General features: G+C 48.6%; 1 protein-coding gene across 1 annotated transcript; it reads right to left on the reverse strand.

The window, feature by feature from the left end:
* Nucleotides 1-217: 217 nt before the first annotated feature.
* On the reverse strand, nt 218-925 carry LOC133734122 (uncharacterized). The gene has a single exon (XM_062161762.1). It carries the CDS (start codon nt 923-925, stop codon nt 218-220), a length of 708 nt encoding a protein of 235 aa, XP_062017746.1.
* Between the last annotated feature and the right edge of the window lie 17,907 nt (nt 926-18,832).

Raw genomic sequence — 18,832 nt, forward strand, 5'->3', positions numbered from 1 at the left:
CTTCTAACACTTATTGTCAAAAGAAAAATGTAAAAAATAAATCCAAATAAATCCTTGTAAAAAATTACAACGAAGAAAGAGATACATAAGGCCGCTACAACAAGCCCTTAATGTGTAGAGTGTTGCTCCCCTAGTCTTAGTAGGTGAAGCGAAGACAGAGGAATGAGGCCACAGAAAAGGCCGAAAAGGAAGGGACGCAAACCAAGGAAGACTATGGTTACCCCTCTTTCCCCCCAGTAACAGGCGGAGTTGGTGGATCTTCGAATTCCCAAACACTGGGGTAATACTTCTTCAAGAACCTGCCATTGATGGGGTTACGGTGGAGGTCGCTGTCCAAATATTTTAGGTGAAACACCCCGCGCTCCAAAATTCGGTGAACAACAAAGGGTCTTTCCCAACGCGGAGTCCACTTACCGCGGCTAGTCAACTTCTCGCCCAATGGCAAAATTGCCTTCCAAACCAGTTCACCCTCTTTGTAACTACAGCCGCGCGTCCGCTTATCGTAGGCACGAGCGATGTGTTGTTTCTCCATCACTAAGCTGTCCAAAGCCTCTAAGCGCTTATCACTAAGGTCTTCATGCTCCTGCCACATAGCCTGGACATAATCTTCACTGATCAACTGATGCTGATCTTGGACGCGAAGGGATTGAACATTCACTTCCAAAGGGAGAACCACATCGTGGCCAAACATTAACGCATAGGGGGTGGTCACAGTAGGGTTCCGCTTAGAAGTGCCATAAGCCCATAATGTCTCATACAATGTTTCATGCCACTGGCGAGCGTTCTCCACAAGCATCTTTTTCAATAGAGTGATGATGATCTTGTTACTGGCCTCTGCTTGACCATTGGATTGAGCATAATAGGGCGTGCTATGGACAAATTGGATGCCATAATCACTGACGAGCTTTTCGACATCACCACCCATGAACGCTACCCCCTATCAGATACTAAGACCTCTGAGATGCCAAACCTGCAGATAATATTGCGAAAGATGAATAGGCGAATGGTGGCTCCAGAGGCCTCCTTCAAAGGCTCAGCTTCCACCCACTTAGTGAAGAAATCAGTAGCGATGATGATGAACTTGTACTGAAGTGAAGAATGCGGGTGAATCATTCCGATCAAGTCTAAAGCCCAGCCTCACGCAGGCCAAGGTTTAATGATAGGTTGCATGGGAATATTAGGAATGTGCTGGATTGGTCCATGAGCCTGGAAATCTTAGCATCCTTTCGCGAATGCGATACAATAGTGACAACCTTGATCGAATGTGTAGGATTATTGGGAGGTGGTGACACACAACGACCAATCCCTCCTTCAAAATGTTGGGGCAATAGTACCCATGTCTCCTGATGAACCAGCACATCTTTGGATCCTCCTGATGAGCTCCACACACGCCTTCATATACTTCTCGCATTAATCTTTTCGCTTCGCGGCCACAGACACACCTGAAATCGATGCCATCTTCGCCACGTTGACGTAGCTCGTCGCCTCTGAGGAAGTAATTTAGTGCCAGAAAACGGGTTTTCCTGTCTGCAGTGGGATCCGGCTACGTGAGGTAGGCGATTAACGGGGTACGCCAATCCACATCAATAGGATCAAGAGCCGCCACTGTAGGCTCTTCTGGTGGGTCAGGTCGTGCAAGCTACGAAGGCAGCGTGCGTCGCTCAACCTTGAGAATTCGCTCGCGAACCCCATATTTCAAAGTGACGCCTATAGCCAACTGAGCAAGTTCATTTGTCGCGAAGTTGCTCTCGCGAGGAATATACTCCAAGTCCACGTCCTCAAATTGGGCCAGAAGTTCAAGAGCGCGATTCAAATACAGCGCAAGCAAGTAGCTGGAGCATTGATACTTCTCGCGAAGCTGATTGATCACGAGTTAAGAATCACCGCGTACCTGGATGTCTCTGACTCCCAGTTCTAGCAACACCTCTAAGCCAATAATAAGGGCCTCATATTCGGCCTAGTTGTTGGTGCACCGGAACTTTAACTGGAAGGTATATGAGAAACAATCGCCAGTTGGATTTTCCAAGACGACTCCGGCTCCGGCCAGTGTCTCTGTTCTAGAGCCATCAAAATATAACACCCAGGGTTGGAGTGAAACTGTGGCTTGATGTAACATGGCATACTCAGGTAAGCATGCCAGATCCGGGCGATCTACAGTTTCAGTAGCAACTTCTAAATCTCTTACCGTAGGAACGTCTAGCATGGGGTGATGCACCAGAAAGTCTGCGATGGCTTGTCCTTTCACTGCTTTCTGAGGGACATATTGTAGCGAAAATTCCGACAAAGCAAGCACCCATTTGCCTATGCATCCCTTTAGGATAGGTGGCGACAGCATATATGTTACTAGATCGGTCTGAGCGATGACGCAAGTAGTAAAGGATAACATGTAATGTCGCAGCTTGCACGCGGAGAAGTATAGAGTGAGGCACAGCTTTTCCATGGGAGTATACCTTGTTTCGCAATCTGTGAGTGTCCGACTGAGGTAAAAGATAGCATGTTCGATGCCAGCTTCATCATCTTGAGCGAGGAGGCTACTAATGGAAGTCTCTGCTGCTGAAATATATAGTTTTAATGCAAAACCATCCTTGGGGGGAACTAGTACAGGAAGACTTGCCAGATAGGCCTTGATCTTGTCAAAAGCCTCTTGATGTTCATGAAGTTCCCAAACAAACTCGTTCTATCCCTGCAACTTCAGCAGCGGGGAAAAAGGCCAGATTTTACCTGCAGAATTAGAGATGAAACGGCGCAAAAAGTTGATCTTACCCAACAGTCGTTGTAGCTCCCTCTTCGTTCGCGGGGGAGATGCGTTGATGACCATGTTTGCCTTATCTTCAGGGACCTCGATTCCTCTTTGATGGACTATGAACCCTAGAAAGTCTGCCTGAACTCCTAAAATACATTTGGCGGGATTAATCTTGAGCTTGTGTAGCCGCATGCGCTCGAAAACTTTTCTAAGATCTACGATATGTTCCCCTCGCTTTTTAGATTTCACGACCACGTCATCAATGTAAACCTCCAAAATCTTCCCAAGTATGTCATGAAAGATCAGGTTCATGGCTCTCTGATACGTGGCCCCTGCATTCTTCAGACCAAAAGGCATGACCACATACTCGAAAACTCCCGCGAAGCCTGGGCAGAGAAACACGGTCTTATGTCTGTCTTCTTCCGCGACCGGAATCTGGTGGTATCCTGCAGTTCCATCCATGAAGGATAACAATTCATGTCCCGCTACTGCGTCTACCAACATATCCGCGACCGGTATGGGATAAACATCTTTAGGTGTAGCCACATTAAGGTCTCTATAATCCACATAGACTCGCATCTTGCCATTCTTCTTGCGAACAAGCACTATGTTAGATAGCCATTGATTGTACTTGGCCACCCTGATGATGCCTGATTTATGCATCCTCTCGACTTCTTCTTTAACTAGAACCTGGGTCTCCGAATTCATTCTTCGCAGCTCTTGCTTCACAGGCCTCTTGTCAGGGAGTGTTGGCAGCTGATGGCATACCAAGTCTGGTGACAGGCCTGACATATCCTCGTATTTTTCCGCCAAGCAGTCCTTGAATTCCAGTAATAAGTCGATGAGCCTCTCCTTCTCGCTAGGCTCTAAGTACGCACTAATAGCCACTTCCATGGGTTCGTCCTTTGTTCCAAGATTGACCTTCTCAGTAGGGTCCCTGACCTTAGGAGGTGTGTCGTCCAATGTCGCTGGGGCGAGCTGAATGTCTTCCTCTTCCTCTTCATGGTCAGAAAGCTCCTCATTAACTATTTCCAAGGTCGCGATTCAATCATAGGCCTCTTTTTCCACCATATATGAGGATAATCTCTCGTACAAAGAGTGGAAGGCCTCTATCCCTTCCTCTGGAAGGTCGTAATCCAGTAATTATTTCAAGGTTTGGGAACAGCGTGGCCAGGCCTTTCCAGGCCTTCTTTCGCGAGCGTAAGCCCCCACTGTACCAATTCAGAGGCCATCACCCCTGTGGGGCGGCCTTTGTCATCGATGCCACTGACCTGTAAAGGAGTGATTGGCTCCAAGTAGTACCTGGCATCTACGTAATTCACAGAAATAGAGAACGGGCGAGGATCAGCCTTAATCACTTCAGCCATATTCGTAGCCATGTTCCACATAATCAATTCCTGATGAAGAGTTGATGGGACACAATAACTTCGGTGGATCTAGTCTCTGCCTAGAATGGCACTATACGCCGCATAGCAGTCTGTCACAAAGAAAGCATATACCCCCTCTGCGGGGCCGACCTTGATACGCAGGAATAATAGGCCCAATGTCTTCGTTACCGTCCCCGCGAAGTTCTTAAGCGATGGGATATAGACTGAATCCTCTCTTTCTTAATTCCAAGCAAGTGCATAGTCCTTGTAGTAATGACATTAACTGCCGCTCCAGTGTCGACCATTAACTTGCTGACTTTGGTGTCGCCAATTTCCGCTGTGATATATAGAGGTCTCATGTGTTGAACCATAGAAGGTGTTGGCTTTGTAAAGCTCATTAAAGACTCTCTGGTGTTGGCATCCTCTGTTTCCAAGAACACAGCCTCTTCCACAGGTGTCGCGGCTGCTGAGGTAATCTGCAAAGGCTGTTCGCTGCCTCCTTCAGCTTCCACACACTCCTGTGCGGCGACCGGTAGTGCATAAGGTGTCTAACACTTCTGTCTCGTCCATCTCCTCATCCAGGTTGTGTTTGGGCTCATCAACTGGTATGTCAGTGTTGAATTGTTTGACCAATGAAGCAACTAACGACTCCTCTATGAGGCCTTTTACCTGGCACTGCTTGTGCTCCTGAGTCGCGGCAATCTGCTTTGGTGAATCCGACCTGTATGCCTCTGTTGCGTTCTCCTTTGGGGAGCGACTACAAGACTTTGAATCCTTTTAGGTTTCCACTATAAGGCATCTGTAGCGTTGTCCTTGCCCCCCAGTCTCCCAAAAACTGAGGGTTTAGTTTCTGGTTCCTTGCGAAACAACCTACTCCTGATATGGGGTCGCCTAGTGGGCGAGCTTTCCTTCCTGGCTGGTGGAGGTGTTCTTTCCTTTTTGATCCTGCAGAAAACACTAGGCTTAGAAGCCCCTGACTCCGAGCGTGCTTGCTTCTGAAAATTGCGGGGATCCACCAATGGCTTAGCGGCTAGCGCCTCCATCTCCTTCTGATATTGCTCAGGTGATTTGACCAATTGCGAAGGCTTAATCAAGCCCTGATCGAGAGCTTCTAATGTTCGCTTGGCCTCCCCGAACCTTCGCTGCAGCTTCCTTTTCTCGGAAGGGCTAATCTCCACCGCTTTCCCTTTCTCTCCTGTGTACCATTTTCCTTCCTTGATGGAGGACGTTGAAGAAGGTAGAATGTACGGCCTGTTCAAGATATCTTTGTGCTCATTTCTAGCCCTATCATCTTGTTTCTATTCTGCTGCAGCCGCTTTCTGTTTCTTGAACAAGTTGGAGTCCCTTGGGGATGACGATGATCCTACCTTGTCACTTGCTCTTAGACTCGACGGTTGATAGTTTCGCGACAGTGAGGCCCACTTGATTAGCGGGAAAGAACCGAAACGAAATATTTGCTCGACTTCTTCATGTGACACTTGGATGCCAAATTCTTCCTTACATCGCGAACAAAGGACTACTGGTGAGGCTTCGCTGACTGGTTTAACTCTCTCCTTTGCAGGGGCCTCGCCCCCTTCTGTCCTCTCCTCTCGCCCCTTTGTAGTTAGGTCTAAGGTTGGCTTTCTCTTGTTCTTCTTGGTCCAGTTCACATCAACCATATTGACCTCGGTGTTTGGGAAAGGGTTCTGGTCTACTAATGCTGCTGCGGTCGTCGAAGCTTCCACCTGCAAACTACCATTATTGAGCCATACCTGAATTTGGTCCTTCAGCTTTACACAGTCAGCCGTGTTATGGTTCCACAAGTTGTGGAATTTGCAGTACTTCTTTCCTTTCAGCTGATCTGGTCGAGGGAACGGTCCGAAGTCTATTTTCACCATCTTCGCGGAGATCATTTCATCTAAAATCTCATGTGCCTTATTGGCATCATATGTATATGTCGCGAACTTAGGTTTGGTAAAGACTACAGATTTGAGTTTGACAGGCTCCTTAGATATTTTCAACTGCTTGAAGGCCGAGCTCTTCCTCCCTGTAAATTCAAACGCGGAGACTTCAGTCTCTTCCTCATATCTTCTTCCTGGCGAACTTCTTCCCCTTGATGATGATAGTAAGGATTATAGGAAATCGGCTGGAAGTGCAACGTGGCTACTGTACGATGCTTTCCTGGTACATATGTCCCTTTGGACGCATTCTTCCTAGCATCAGTCTCTCTGAGGATATGCTCAAAGCTTCCTACTTCTGTGATAAGCTCTCCCATTGACTGGATCATGCTGCCATGTTGCTTCTTTCGCCGACGTGGCTCCAATCCTTTGATTGCCAATTTAACCAACTCTCTTTCAGGCAATATCATGCTTAACTTAGCCTTTTGGATCTGGAAGCATTGAAGATAAGCTACAGCAAACTCGATGGGCTATTGGGCCATCTGGTGAGAGAGGCCAAGTCAACCTCAGGCTCAATTGCTCCAAAAGTCTCTTGAAAGAGCTTTTCCATTGCTGGCCAATCAACCACTGACCCTGGCCGCAGTTTAGAAAACCATCTAAAAGCCGCGCCAGATAGAGAAGTGCCAAAGATCCTGCACTTGAGGATGTCATCATTCTGGTATTGGCCGCACTGCACCTTAAACCTGGCCAGATGGGTTGACGCGTCCTCAGTATCCTCTCTTGAAAAGGTAGAGAATATAATATTTTTGTAGCCTTTCGGAAAAGGCGCGAGTGTTATATGCGGCAGGAAAGGTCCCTTATAAACCCTATCTAGGTGGGCCCTAGGATTCGCCAGTCTGATCATCTCCTCAACCTCTTCACGTTTCACATAGCCCGGATTAGGAGGAGGTATCGCCACGTTCTGGCTAGCATTCTGCAGAGGTGTAGCTTGGCTAACGGCTACTATACCTTCCCCTAGGCGATTTGTCAGGGAAATAATGGATGGCTGTAGTGTCATAGCTGGTACGGCCACATCCTTTACCAAGGCCGTTATCTTGATCGGAGTGCCAGCCTGGTCAATGTCATAATAATTCCCTGGAAGTTCCTTAGAGACATTCTCTGCCCCATCACTGTCGTATTGAGTAAATGCAGCAGGGTCAGGAGGAGTGCCCTCACCAGTCTTCAGAGTCCTACTCTTCTGCGAGGGAGTTGGAGTAGCCTTATTACCACCAATTAACAGGGCTTTGTCCTTGCTTTTTGTTGCTGAGGCAAAGGCGGCTGCAGCTGGTGTAACGGTATTGCCGCTAGTCTTCTCCCGAGCATTAGGAGGTATGTATTTGCCAGTGCCTGAAGGTTGTCCAAGTGAGCCAAGAATGGCGTTAGGATCCCCCAAAGCTTTATTCAGAACTTCTTTAGCCTGATCCAACTCAGCTCTCTGCATGGCGACTTGGGTCGCAAGATTAGATCCCTCGTTGCGAAGCACTGCCAATTCTGACGCAGTATGCTTTGCTTGGTTAGCGATGTCAGCAGAGATACGCTTGCTCTGGGCGGCCTGGCCGGTCATCATATCCACAAGCTCCTTATGGTTTTCCTGGCTTTTCTTGTACGTATCTTGCCACTGCCCCTGCGTTTGTCGCGAACTTGCTTCAAGATTTCGCAGTGAGATCGAGACTTCATCAAGCCTTCAGCACTCTTCCGCGAGGGCTTTTTCCATCCTTTCATTATATGCAGCATTATTCTGTTGAAAGATAGCAAGCCGCTCCTCAATGCTCGCATTCGCCGGGGCGATAATGGGCACAAATGACTCCATTGTCCCCTCACTCGCGGCCACTTGGGTAGTGTTGGTGACTTGGATACACATTTACGCAAGCGTACGTATCATTGTCAAGATAGAGAAGTATTAAGCCCAAAATTATCGTACCACAGGGATTAGTGGCTAACCCACAATCCTTGGGTGGTCGGAACTAGAGTTACTAAGCAAATAAAGGAAAAAGAAAAAGAAAATAAATAAAAATGTTATTCTAAGGCACCAAGCCTTAGCAATACTCGGCTTTGATTTTCACCTATGTCTAATTAAAACTAAGAGCCTAGTGGTGGACATGCACAAATGAGTCGAAAATTGGAGGAAGTTTTGAATTGTGAATTAACTAAACTAAACGCAATCGAAAAGTAAACTAAACAACTAATTAACGAACTAGAAAATTAAATTTGGGTTTTCAAATTAATGGGAACATGGGAGTGTCGGGTGATTCACACTAACTCTCTTGCAAATATTGATGTCAATTTCACAAATGCATGGATTTCCTATATGTGTCGAGTCCCGTATCTAGTACCGGTTAAGGCTACTAAACCAATTATCCTTTCGGTGTATTGACTATGCCGGTTAAGGCCACAATCAACTCTCTAATTTGGGCGTTACGCCGGTTAAGGCCGCAGTATCCAAAATTAGAGGCCTAGAGAGCAAGATAATAGAGACCCAAGCAAGCTTAGCTACAATTAAGCTAGCTAATGGTTACCACACTTAAATCCTAGATGCAACAAGAACAATAAGTTGTCAATTTATCAATCTACTCATCACAATTGCCCACAACATAATTTCAAAGGGTGACAAAGCCTGGAAACATGCTTCTAAGGACCAATAAATTCGGATTTAAAGCATACACAATGGAAATTGCATTTATTAAAAGTAAAACATCAATATTTATACAAGATGAGTTAGGGCTTCACAACCCTAACTCCCAAAATGAAACTACTCACTATCCATAGTCAAATACATCATCAATAGCAAATAAAATTATGGAATAGATAATAAGGAAGAGATTGGGAGAGTTAGCTTGGTCACTTCTAGCTATGAGCTAGTATGAACCAAGTAATTTCTTCACCCATGTACCCAAAATCGAGGTGTGGTGCTCTTGATGATGATTCTTTGAAGCTTGAGTGAGAAATCCTCCAAATACCCATAAGAAAAGTAAAGAAAATAAGAGAAATGGAAGGGGAGGAGTGGAAAGGCAGCAGCCCTCCCGTGGCTGCTGTGCGGCGCTGTTTGTGGTCTACCCCTACTTCAAGCCTTCAATACAATTATATATGGGTTGTTGTGGTGTGCATCAGGGAAGAGATAAAAAAGTGAACACGTGTATGGTGCAGATTGGTAAAGAAGGAAGAATAATGAAATGGTGAATGGTGAGATGCGGCTGATCCGTGCAAGGATGAAAGAAAGAGCTCATGGTTGGTTGACACGTGTGGGAAAAGGCTTGCTTAATTAAACAACCTTAATTAAGGTGCTGCACGTGCATGGCTGATGGACACCCACAAAACTTGATTAATTAAGTAATTAATCAATTGATTAATTAACTTAAGGGGTTTTGTCCATTTACCCCATTTCTAGGGATTTTTTCCCACTTACCCCATTAAGTTTTTTTAATTCTCTCTTACCCAATACACTCTAAGGGAGTGTTCCCTAATACCCCATTAAGATTTTTTTTTTGTTTTTAATTTTTTTTTAATACCATTTTACCCCTCACCCCTTTGTTACTTAGAGAGAGAGAGAGAAAATGGAAGAGAGAGAAACCATAGGAGACTTCGCCGGAGCCGGTCACCGGCCGCCGGAATCCGGCCAACTTTCGCCGGAATCCGGTCACCGGTCGCCGGATTCCGGTCACCGGCTGCCGCCCATCGGAATTTGCTGAAAATCTCACCGAAAAGTTTTTTTTCCCCCAATAGACATCTATTGCCCCCTAATAAAGGGGCAATAGACGTCTATTGCCCCCCAATAGAAGTCTATTGCCCCCTAATAAACGTCTATTGGCTCCCAATAGACGACTATCAGCCATGTATTGCCCCCCAGTAGACGTCTATTGCCCCCCAATAGACGTTTAGATTACCGAAATGGTAATTAATTTTCCTAAAACTACACAAATAAAACTTTGATTAAAGAAAAAAAACGAGAAGATTACATCAATTCAAAACGTCTATTGCCCCCCAATAGACCTTTAACATACGTCTATTGCCCCTCAATAGACATTCAAAACTGTTTTTTTTTTTGTCCTTCTGTCCCATTACTTAAAAAAAATAAATAAAAAAAAATAAAAACTGATTTGGGCACCCAGAAAATGCTTTGGGCACCCAAGTCAAGAGCCGGACCAATAATCACCGGATCCAATGACACAGTGCGACGCGAGCTCCGACCCGGAGCAAATCTCGGACCTGCACTCTGTCCGGATTGTCGGAGAACTGGCACTCTTCCTTCATCGATGTGGAGATAGAGCCAAAAGGCTTTGCGGCTTCGTCAATTTCCATAACCTGATCGGAGAAATTGCGGTAGTTGAAGGCGAAGGTGAAGTCTGGTTCTGGGCTCGAGGATGAGTCTGATTCCATGACCGGCGGTGGATCGGAGAACTGATCGACCTTGATCGTCAGCGAGAAGGAGAGATCCAGGGTGATTTCCGACGACGAGTGGACTCCGACGTGGATGAGTTGGATCCGGGCGAGCTCTAGGGCCGGGTCAGAGGAGAAGGGGAAGAACACGGCTGTGGAGAGGAGGAGGAAAGCGATGACGTGGATATACAAACGCCTTCTGGAGAGAGAGAGTGTGTGTCTTATCGGAGAGGGATGAGAGAGAAGAGAGAGAGAGTCTGATCAGAGATGGATGAGAGAGGAGAGAGAGAAATCAATGGCATGGATGTAGTTTTTTAATTAAGCTGAGGACCAAATTGTCATTTTACTTGAAATTGGGTAAGTGAGAATAAAAATCTGTTGCTGGGGTAAGTGGGATAATTTTAGCCAATTTTGGTGCTTTGGGTCAAGGACCCTTAACTTAATTAATTAAGATGCATTATTTATTTATTTTTCTTTCTTTTTATCTCTTCATTCTTTTTCTTCTTCTTGCAATTCCACACATACTATCGGAGACACTCTTTTAATGGCCTTGACTATTTTTAACCCGCGTAAACTATTTCATCCTTTTATCGAGACTCCAAATTACTCCAACTTTGCTCCATTTTCGCCTTGTTTCTTCAATTCCGCATATTTTCTACAAAATAATAAAAATGGATTAATTACATTATAATTGACTTGAGAATTAGCTTAATTCTGGTATTTTAGATATAATTACACATATAAAAATACGTATAATCAGTTGGCTGCGCCGCCAGCCTCCTTAGGCTGGACAGGAAGATTTTTGTCGCCCTCAGTAGCGGGCTGTGGAGTTCCACCCTGTTCTATTGACATGTCTGGTGATGGTGGGTTGAGTGAGAACTTTTGTGTTACCTGCTCGTCGGAAAGACCACGACAGTCGTCACAAGAGTGCGGCCTGTAACTGGAAGTCTTGTGGTTTGGGCAGTGTACCTACATGTACATTTGCAAGCATAATTAGCTATAATGAGCTACGCTCATTGTACCGCCAGAAATACCAACTCCCACCAAAGTAATGTCCTACGGATAGACAGCCAGGCGGGCTACGGCCTGGGCACAGGATCGTCCCCAGATCACCGCCGACGCGCCAAGACAGCGTCAGAAGCTACTGAAACTAAGAACTGAAGCACATCAGTCCCACATCGAAAACAGAGAGAAGATCAGACCCCTCCTCAACTATAAATAGGTCCTCTCTTCTCTCTTCATTTGGACGCATTAACTACTCATTTATTATTGTGCTGCCTATATGTGTCAACTGACTTAGGCATCGGAGAAGTGAAGACCGCCCAACGCGGTCTCCCTCTGACGCCCTGTCTTTCATTTGGTAGCCAGCGAAGATCATCAAGTATACAGAGTAGCAGTCCGCCCACCGGACCTGCGTTAAACGGAGGTTTGGCTACCGCCAGACTTTGAGCATTAACATTGGCGCCGTCTGTGGGAACCCTTGAACAAAAGGTCATCCCATCACAACTACCATGACTAGCGGTAGCGGGGGAAACGCTGAGGAGCAGGCAGACCAATCCGCCATCCCCCAACCCTCCAATCCAGGAGTAGGTGTTAACCGCGCACTATTCACCACCCCGGCCAACCCCGGCGGTGAGGCAAATCCAAGCAGCAGCCGCCCACCAGGCCAGGACCTCGCCGCCATGTACGAGCTGGCAATGGCAGACCTTCACAAGGCAAACAGAGAGCATGAAGAGGAGCGCAGAGAGAAGACTGAGGCCCAAAAACAGGTGGCTACGCTGATGTCACGTTTTGATGACCTGAAAAGGTCGTTGGAAAGAACCGCCAATCCAACGCAAAGCGAGCATTCACACAGCACCATGCGTAGTCAGCCCAACACTGGCACATTAGCACCACGACCAGTCATACAGATGCAGGTTCCGCTGGATCCACCTGAACTATTGGGGATGGGACCACCGCCCATCCCCCAGCTCATGTTGGAGCAGGAAGCAGAGTCAGTGCCGCGCACCAACCGCTCGGAAGCTAGGGCAAGAACTGAGGGCAATCCGCCTGCGCCAAGGCGTAGGCAGGCCCAGCGGAGTACATATGCCGGATCCGCCGGCGACGCAACAGCCCAAATTCTGGAAAGGATGCAACAGTTGGAACAGAGGTTGGTACGGGCGGAGTCGGGCGCCCCGGCACCAACTCAAGGTCCACTTTTCACGTCCAGACCAGGGCCTTTCACCGCTGCAATTCTGCAAGCTATCAGGCCGGCGTACGCAAAAACTCCAAAGATGTCACACTACAGCGGTACGTCCGACCCCTTCGTCCACATGGACACCTTCAAGAAGGTCACCAACAACAAGGGATTTGACGACCCCACCCTGTGCCACTTGTTCAGCGAAACACTGGACGGAGAGGCGATGAATTGGTTCTTCGAGTGTCCGCCGGGATCCATTGACTCATTCCATGCACTATCACATACCTTCCTCTCCCGGTTCATCTTATTATCCGCCGGACATCATAACACAAGTCAGCTGTTCAGCGTCAAACAGGGGGAAAACGAATCACTCAAGGCATTCATCACAAGGTGGCGAGCGGCAGCATCTCAGTGCCGCGATCTAGACAAATCGATGGCATCGGCGGCCTTCAAGCAAGGACTCCTCAAGGGGCCGTTCCTCTATCACCTCAACTACAACCATCCAAACGCGGCATATGACCATATCATGAGTGAGGCGGTCATTCACGCCCAGGCGGAATTCATTACATATGGAGAAGCCCCACCGCCACCGGCAATGCCAGCAAAGACAACACAACCCACCTCCAGTCAGCATGAGACCGTTAATAAAGCACCCACCGCACCGCCAACTGACAAGAAAAGGGAATGGCAACAGGGCCACTACCAGAACAAGTGGCAGAAGGACCAATACCATAAGGGCAACCGCCCAACCCAGGAGGATAACCGCAACAAGCAAACGGAGTCTTCTCAGCGGTATGCAGTGTTCACGATCCTCACGACCTCGTACGAAGAAATATACAATCAGTGCAAGGATCAAATCCCGCCACCACCCCCAGCAAAATACCCAAAGACGGGCAAACCTAGAAACACCGGCAGGTGGTGCAAGTACCATGAAGACAGCGGCCACAATACCAACGGCTGCAACGCACTGAAAACGGCCATTGAGACCTTATACCGTGAAGGCAGGTTGGAGCAGTTCAAGGTGCGCCAACCGCCGCCCGTGATCGCCAACGTAGAGACCTTGGGTCGCATTAACACCATCGACGGCGGTGCTCCAATCACGGGCATGTCTCACAGAGCAAGGAAGCGTTACGCACGCGCTAATCACCCAAAGGAAGTCTGCCATATCCGCTACGAGAGATCCGCCAAAATCCCGAAGGCGGGCTGGGAACCTATTACATTCTCAGAGGAGGAGGAGCGCGGGGTGCATCTACCCCATGATGACCCCTTCTTGGTCGACGCCATTCTTGGCAGATTCTCAGTGGGGAGAATATTGGTAGATAGCGGGTCCGCTGTCAACGTCATCTTTAGCGGTTGCTACAGCCACCTCAAGCGGAATAACAAGTTGCTCCAGGACCATGAGCCACTGCTCAGCTTCTCCGGTGACGTCACACAACCGCTCGGTTCTGACTACATGCGGTTGACTATTGGCGCTAGTCCATGTATGGCGGAGGTACATACAGAATTCATAATCGTTGATTGTCTCAGCTCGTATAATGCCATCCTCGGACGACCGGCGCTCAACAAGCTTAAGTGCATTATCGCCGGATACATGCTTCTCATGAAGTTCCCCACACCTAATGGCACGGGCAGTGTGAGGGGAAGCCAGCAGTTGGCACGCGAGTGTTATTCAACGACTATAGCGCGGTCAACACGCCGCCATGATATCCTGACAGTGGGAAACCAGGCACCGCCACCAAATATCTTCGAGGACCCTAGGGATGAGGAGGAGAAGTATGTAAGGAAGGAGCCGGTCAACCCGGACACATCCTTGAAAGTTGTCTGCATCTCAGACGAGCACCCTGAGCGGACAGTCCGCATAGGCGCCCAACTAGACCCAGAAGTGGAGGCAGAACTCATTCAATTCCTACGTCATAACGCCTCCGTCTTTGCATGGTCCTACGCGGACATGCCAGGTATCTCCCCTGAAATTATCACTCATAAACTGACCATCAAGCCCTCCTTTTATCCCATCAAGCAGAAGCGGAGGGCCTTCGATGAGGAAAAATACCGGGCAATCGGAGAGGAGGTCGCCAAACTCCAGGACATTGGATTCATCCGCCAAGTCATCTATCCCCAGTGGATCTCAAATTTGGTAATGGTCAAAAAGCCCAGCGGCAAGTGGCGGATGTGTGTTGACTTCAAAAATCTCAACAAGGCATGCCCAAAGGATAGTTTCCCGCTACCTCGTATCGATCAGCTGGTTGATTCAACCGCCGGACATGAGCTCCTCAGCATGATGGACGCTTTCTCCGGATACAATCAGATCAAAATGCACCCCAGCGACCAGGAATGCACCACCTTCACCACCGACAAAGGCCTTTACTGCTACAATGTCATGCCTTTCGGTCTGAAGAACGCCGGTGCAACTTACCAGCGGTTGATGAACGCCATGTTCGCTGAGCATCTGGGAAAAATCATCGAGGTCTACGTGGACGACATGCTAGTTAAGAGCATAAAGGCCAGCGGACATGTGACAAACCTCAGGATCATAGTAACCATTCTCTTGGCCTATGGTATGCGCCTCAACCCAGAAAAATGTTTCTTTGCAGTCACCGCTAGCAAATTCCTGGGATACATTGTCAGCGAGCGGGGCATCGAGGCTAACCCAGACAAGGTACAGGCCATCCTTAACCTGGCGGACCCCGAGTATAAGAAGGACGTCCAGTGCCTCCAGGGCAAGTTAACCGCCCTTTCTCGATTCATCTCTCGACTCACTGATAAGTGTGCCCCATTCTTCAAACTCCTCAAAACAACGCACAAGAACCGCCATGAAGGGCCAGGCAGTGGCGGATTTCATCGCTGAACTCACCAAGCGTCAGCCAGAACACGGTACTGAACCAGAACCCGGACCAGAAATGGTAACCGTTGAGGAGGCAACTCCCCTACAGTCAGAGTGGAACCTGCATGTGGACGGCTCCGCCAGCGCCAGGGCCAGCGGCGCCGGGGTCATTTTAGCAGGACCCGGGGGACTGAACGCGGAGTACGCATTGAAATTCAACTTCAAAGCTTCAAACAACGTGGCGGAGTACGAGGCACTTATCGCCGGTCTGCTCCTCGCCATTGACTCAGGGGCTGACAGCGTCAACATATTCAGCAACTTTCAATTAGTCGTTAACCAGGTCAACGACAGCTTCCAAGCCAAGGACCAACAGTTAGCGGCATACTTGGGATACGTCAAAACGCTGTTAAAAAATTTCAAATTTCACACCATCACACAAATCCCCAGGGAAAAGAATGCCAAGGCTGATTCACTGGCGAGACTGGCAACCACCCAGCCGCATCAAAGTCCGGCGGACACAAAGGTGGAATGCCTTGACAAGCCAAGCATCACAAAGACCCTAGCGGAGATCTTCAACATTGAAATCAACCCCAGCTGGATGGACGAGATCACTGCATACAAGCGCAGCGGCACATTACCAGAGGATAAGGTCAAGGCACGCCAAATTCAGCGGAGAGCAACCCGCTACAATATCCAGAATGGCAAGCTTTACCGCCAGGGGTTCACTCACCCCAACCTCCGCTATTTAACCCCAGAGGAGGGAAAGGTCGTGTTGGCAGGAATCCACGGCGGGGAGTGCGGAAACCACTCGGGCGCCAGATCCCTGGCCAATCGCACAATGCGACAGGGCTACTTTTGGCCTACGCTTGGTGAGGACGCCCGGCAGGTGTCAAGATCTTGCCACAAATGCCAGCAGTTCGCTGATCTCCCACATGCACCGGCGGAACCACTTTCAATCATCATCGGTCCATGGGTTCACTCTACATGGGGCCTCGATTTGATGGGAAAATTCCCAACCGCCAAAGGACAGTTCAAGTACATCATTGTTGCTATCGACTACAACAGCAAGTGGATAGAGGCAGAGCCACTGACGGCCATCACTACCGCCAAGGTCATTCACTTCCTCTGGAAAAACATTTACTGCCGCTATGGTGTCCCACATACAATCATTACAGACAACGGCACACAGTTCAACAACAAGGAGCTCATTTCATTCACCGCCAATCTGGGCACCAAGATGAGCTTCGCATCTGTCGCCCACCCCCAAACCAACGGCCAGGTCAAAGCAGCAAACAAGATAATCAAGAAGCTGCTAAAAAACAAACTCGACACTGCCAAGGGTTTGTGGGCGGAAAAGCTTCCAGAAGTGCTATGGGCCATCAGGACGACTCCATCCTCCGCCACTGGTGAAACCCCTTTTTGTATGACGTTCGGAACTGAGGCCGTTCTGCCTGTTGAGGTAACTCAACCCACCGCTCGGGTCGAGGGCTACCGCCCAGAGACCAACGGCGATGGCATCAACCTGGACTTAGACCTCCTAGAGGAAAAACGACACAAGGCCCATTTGCAAAACCTGCAAAACAAACAACGAGTATCGCGTTTCTACAACGCCAGAGTCAAGGCCCGGAACCTCCAACTGGGGGACTGGGTAATGAAGGAAGTCATTCCACCGCCAACAAAACTCCGCCCAACTTGGGAAGGTCCATACAAAATAGTAGAAGTTGTTGGCCCAGGCACCTTCTACTTAATGGACAAGGATGGCGTCACTACGACCCACCCTTGGAATACCGAACACCTTCGGTATTACTACAAATAGTCATGTCGCTACCCAGGAGCATCTTGACTTAGCTAAATTTTTGTTCAATATTTAGCTAAGGGAAGCTACCCAACGGGTACATCCCCACTTTTGTAAACACTGACCAGTCAGTTATCAATGAAACGAGGAATTATTCAAACCATTGTTACCAAGTCTAGCACTGAGGGCAGCTGGCAACGCCAGTAATCGTTAGCGGACCACGTCCGCTACGTTGTGCACTTGGACCAATCTTAATTCCTTTAGTGTTTCATTGATTGCAAAAGAAAATCCTAAGTCAAAACTCTAGCGGTATAGACATGTCATCACAAAACATCAAAAATTCCATAGTTCATATATTCAGGGCTGGGACTCCCCACCCAAAAATATTCCTTACATTAAAAAAAAAATATATATATATATATATATATTCAGCCTCAGCTGCTACACAAAATCATAAGAGAGCAAGTCCGGCATCTCAGGGGTTGGCAAAGCAAAGCACACCAAGAACAGCTACCCAGAAAATACCAAAATATGAACACACCCCCTCAACCCAGATTCCACCATCTAGCAAAACCCTAAGTGTCAACCCTCTGTCAAACACCATAACCTACCCCCTAATCTCACCCTACACCCCCGACGAACACCAAGATAACGAGTTCACACACCAATCCCAGAAATAGCCACCAAACCGATAAATCGACAGAAACGAATGCGACAAGAAGGATAACCAGAACACTAACCTCAGTCGTAAACTCTCTGGCGTAGTGATGCTCGCTATGCTCCGACGACAGAAGTTTTCGTCTCTCCGACCACGAGAACCCCACCAACGCACGGCACTCTCTTCAATCTGGGATGGGCAGAGCTTGAAGACGGCTAAGGTTCGAATGGTTTTCGCAGTGTCCATTCTCGATGCGTTCCCCCTCTTTTATGTCCACATCAGAGGCTTTTGGGCCGTCCGCTAGAAAACGACATCACACCCCAGCCGTACACGTGTCCCCTGCTCGCACTAACCCTCCGGATTAACCGAGGCGTCGCCTCGGTTACGAAATCCATCATTACTCTCATTAATGGCGAGAAGACGGCCAGACTGAGGAGACGCGTCTCCACACGCTAACCCTCTAGTTATTCGCCACGTGTCAACCGCCGTCAGACAAGGCGTGTCATGGAAGCAATCTCACTTGTCCTCTCCAAGTGACGGTCTCCGCTGAGCGAAACCCCGCCAGCGGCACTTCTCACTTGTCCTCTCCAAGTGACGGTCTCCGCTGAGCGAAACCCCGCCAGCGGAACTTCTCACTTGTCCTCTCCAAGTGACGGTCTCCGCTGAGCGAAACCCCGCCAGCGGAACTTCTCACTTGGCCTCTCCAAGTGACGGTCTCCGCTGAGCGAAACCCCGCCAGCGGAACTTCTCACTTGTCCTCTCCAAGTGACGGTCTCCGCTGAGCGAAACCCCGCCAGCGGCACTTCTCACTTGTCCTCTCCAAGTGACGGTCTCCGCTGAGCGAAACCCTGCCAGCGGAACTTCTCACTTGTCCTCTCCAAGTGACGATCTCCGCTGAGCGAAACCCCGCCAGCGGAACTTCTCACTTGGCCTCTCCAAGTGACGGTCTCCGCTGAGCGAAACCCCGCCAGCGGAACTT

This window comes from Rosa rugosa, chromosome 1 (genome assembly GCF_958449725.1).
Source record: "Rosa rugosa chromosome 1, drRosRugo1.1, whole genome shotgun sequence".
NCBI classification, from domain to species: Eukaryota; Viridiplantae; Streptophyta; class Magnoliopsida; order Rosales; family Rosaceae; genus Rosa; species Rosa rugosa.

Excerpts from the sequence above, each read along its gene's own strand:
- LOC133734122 (XM_062161762.1), bottom strand. The coding sequence starts at position 925 with ATGGGTGGTGATGTCGAAAAGCTCGTCAGTGATTATGGCATCCAATTT.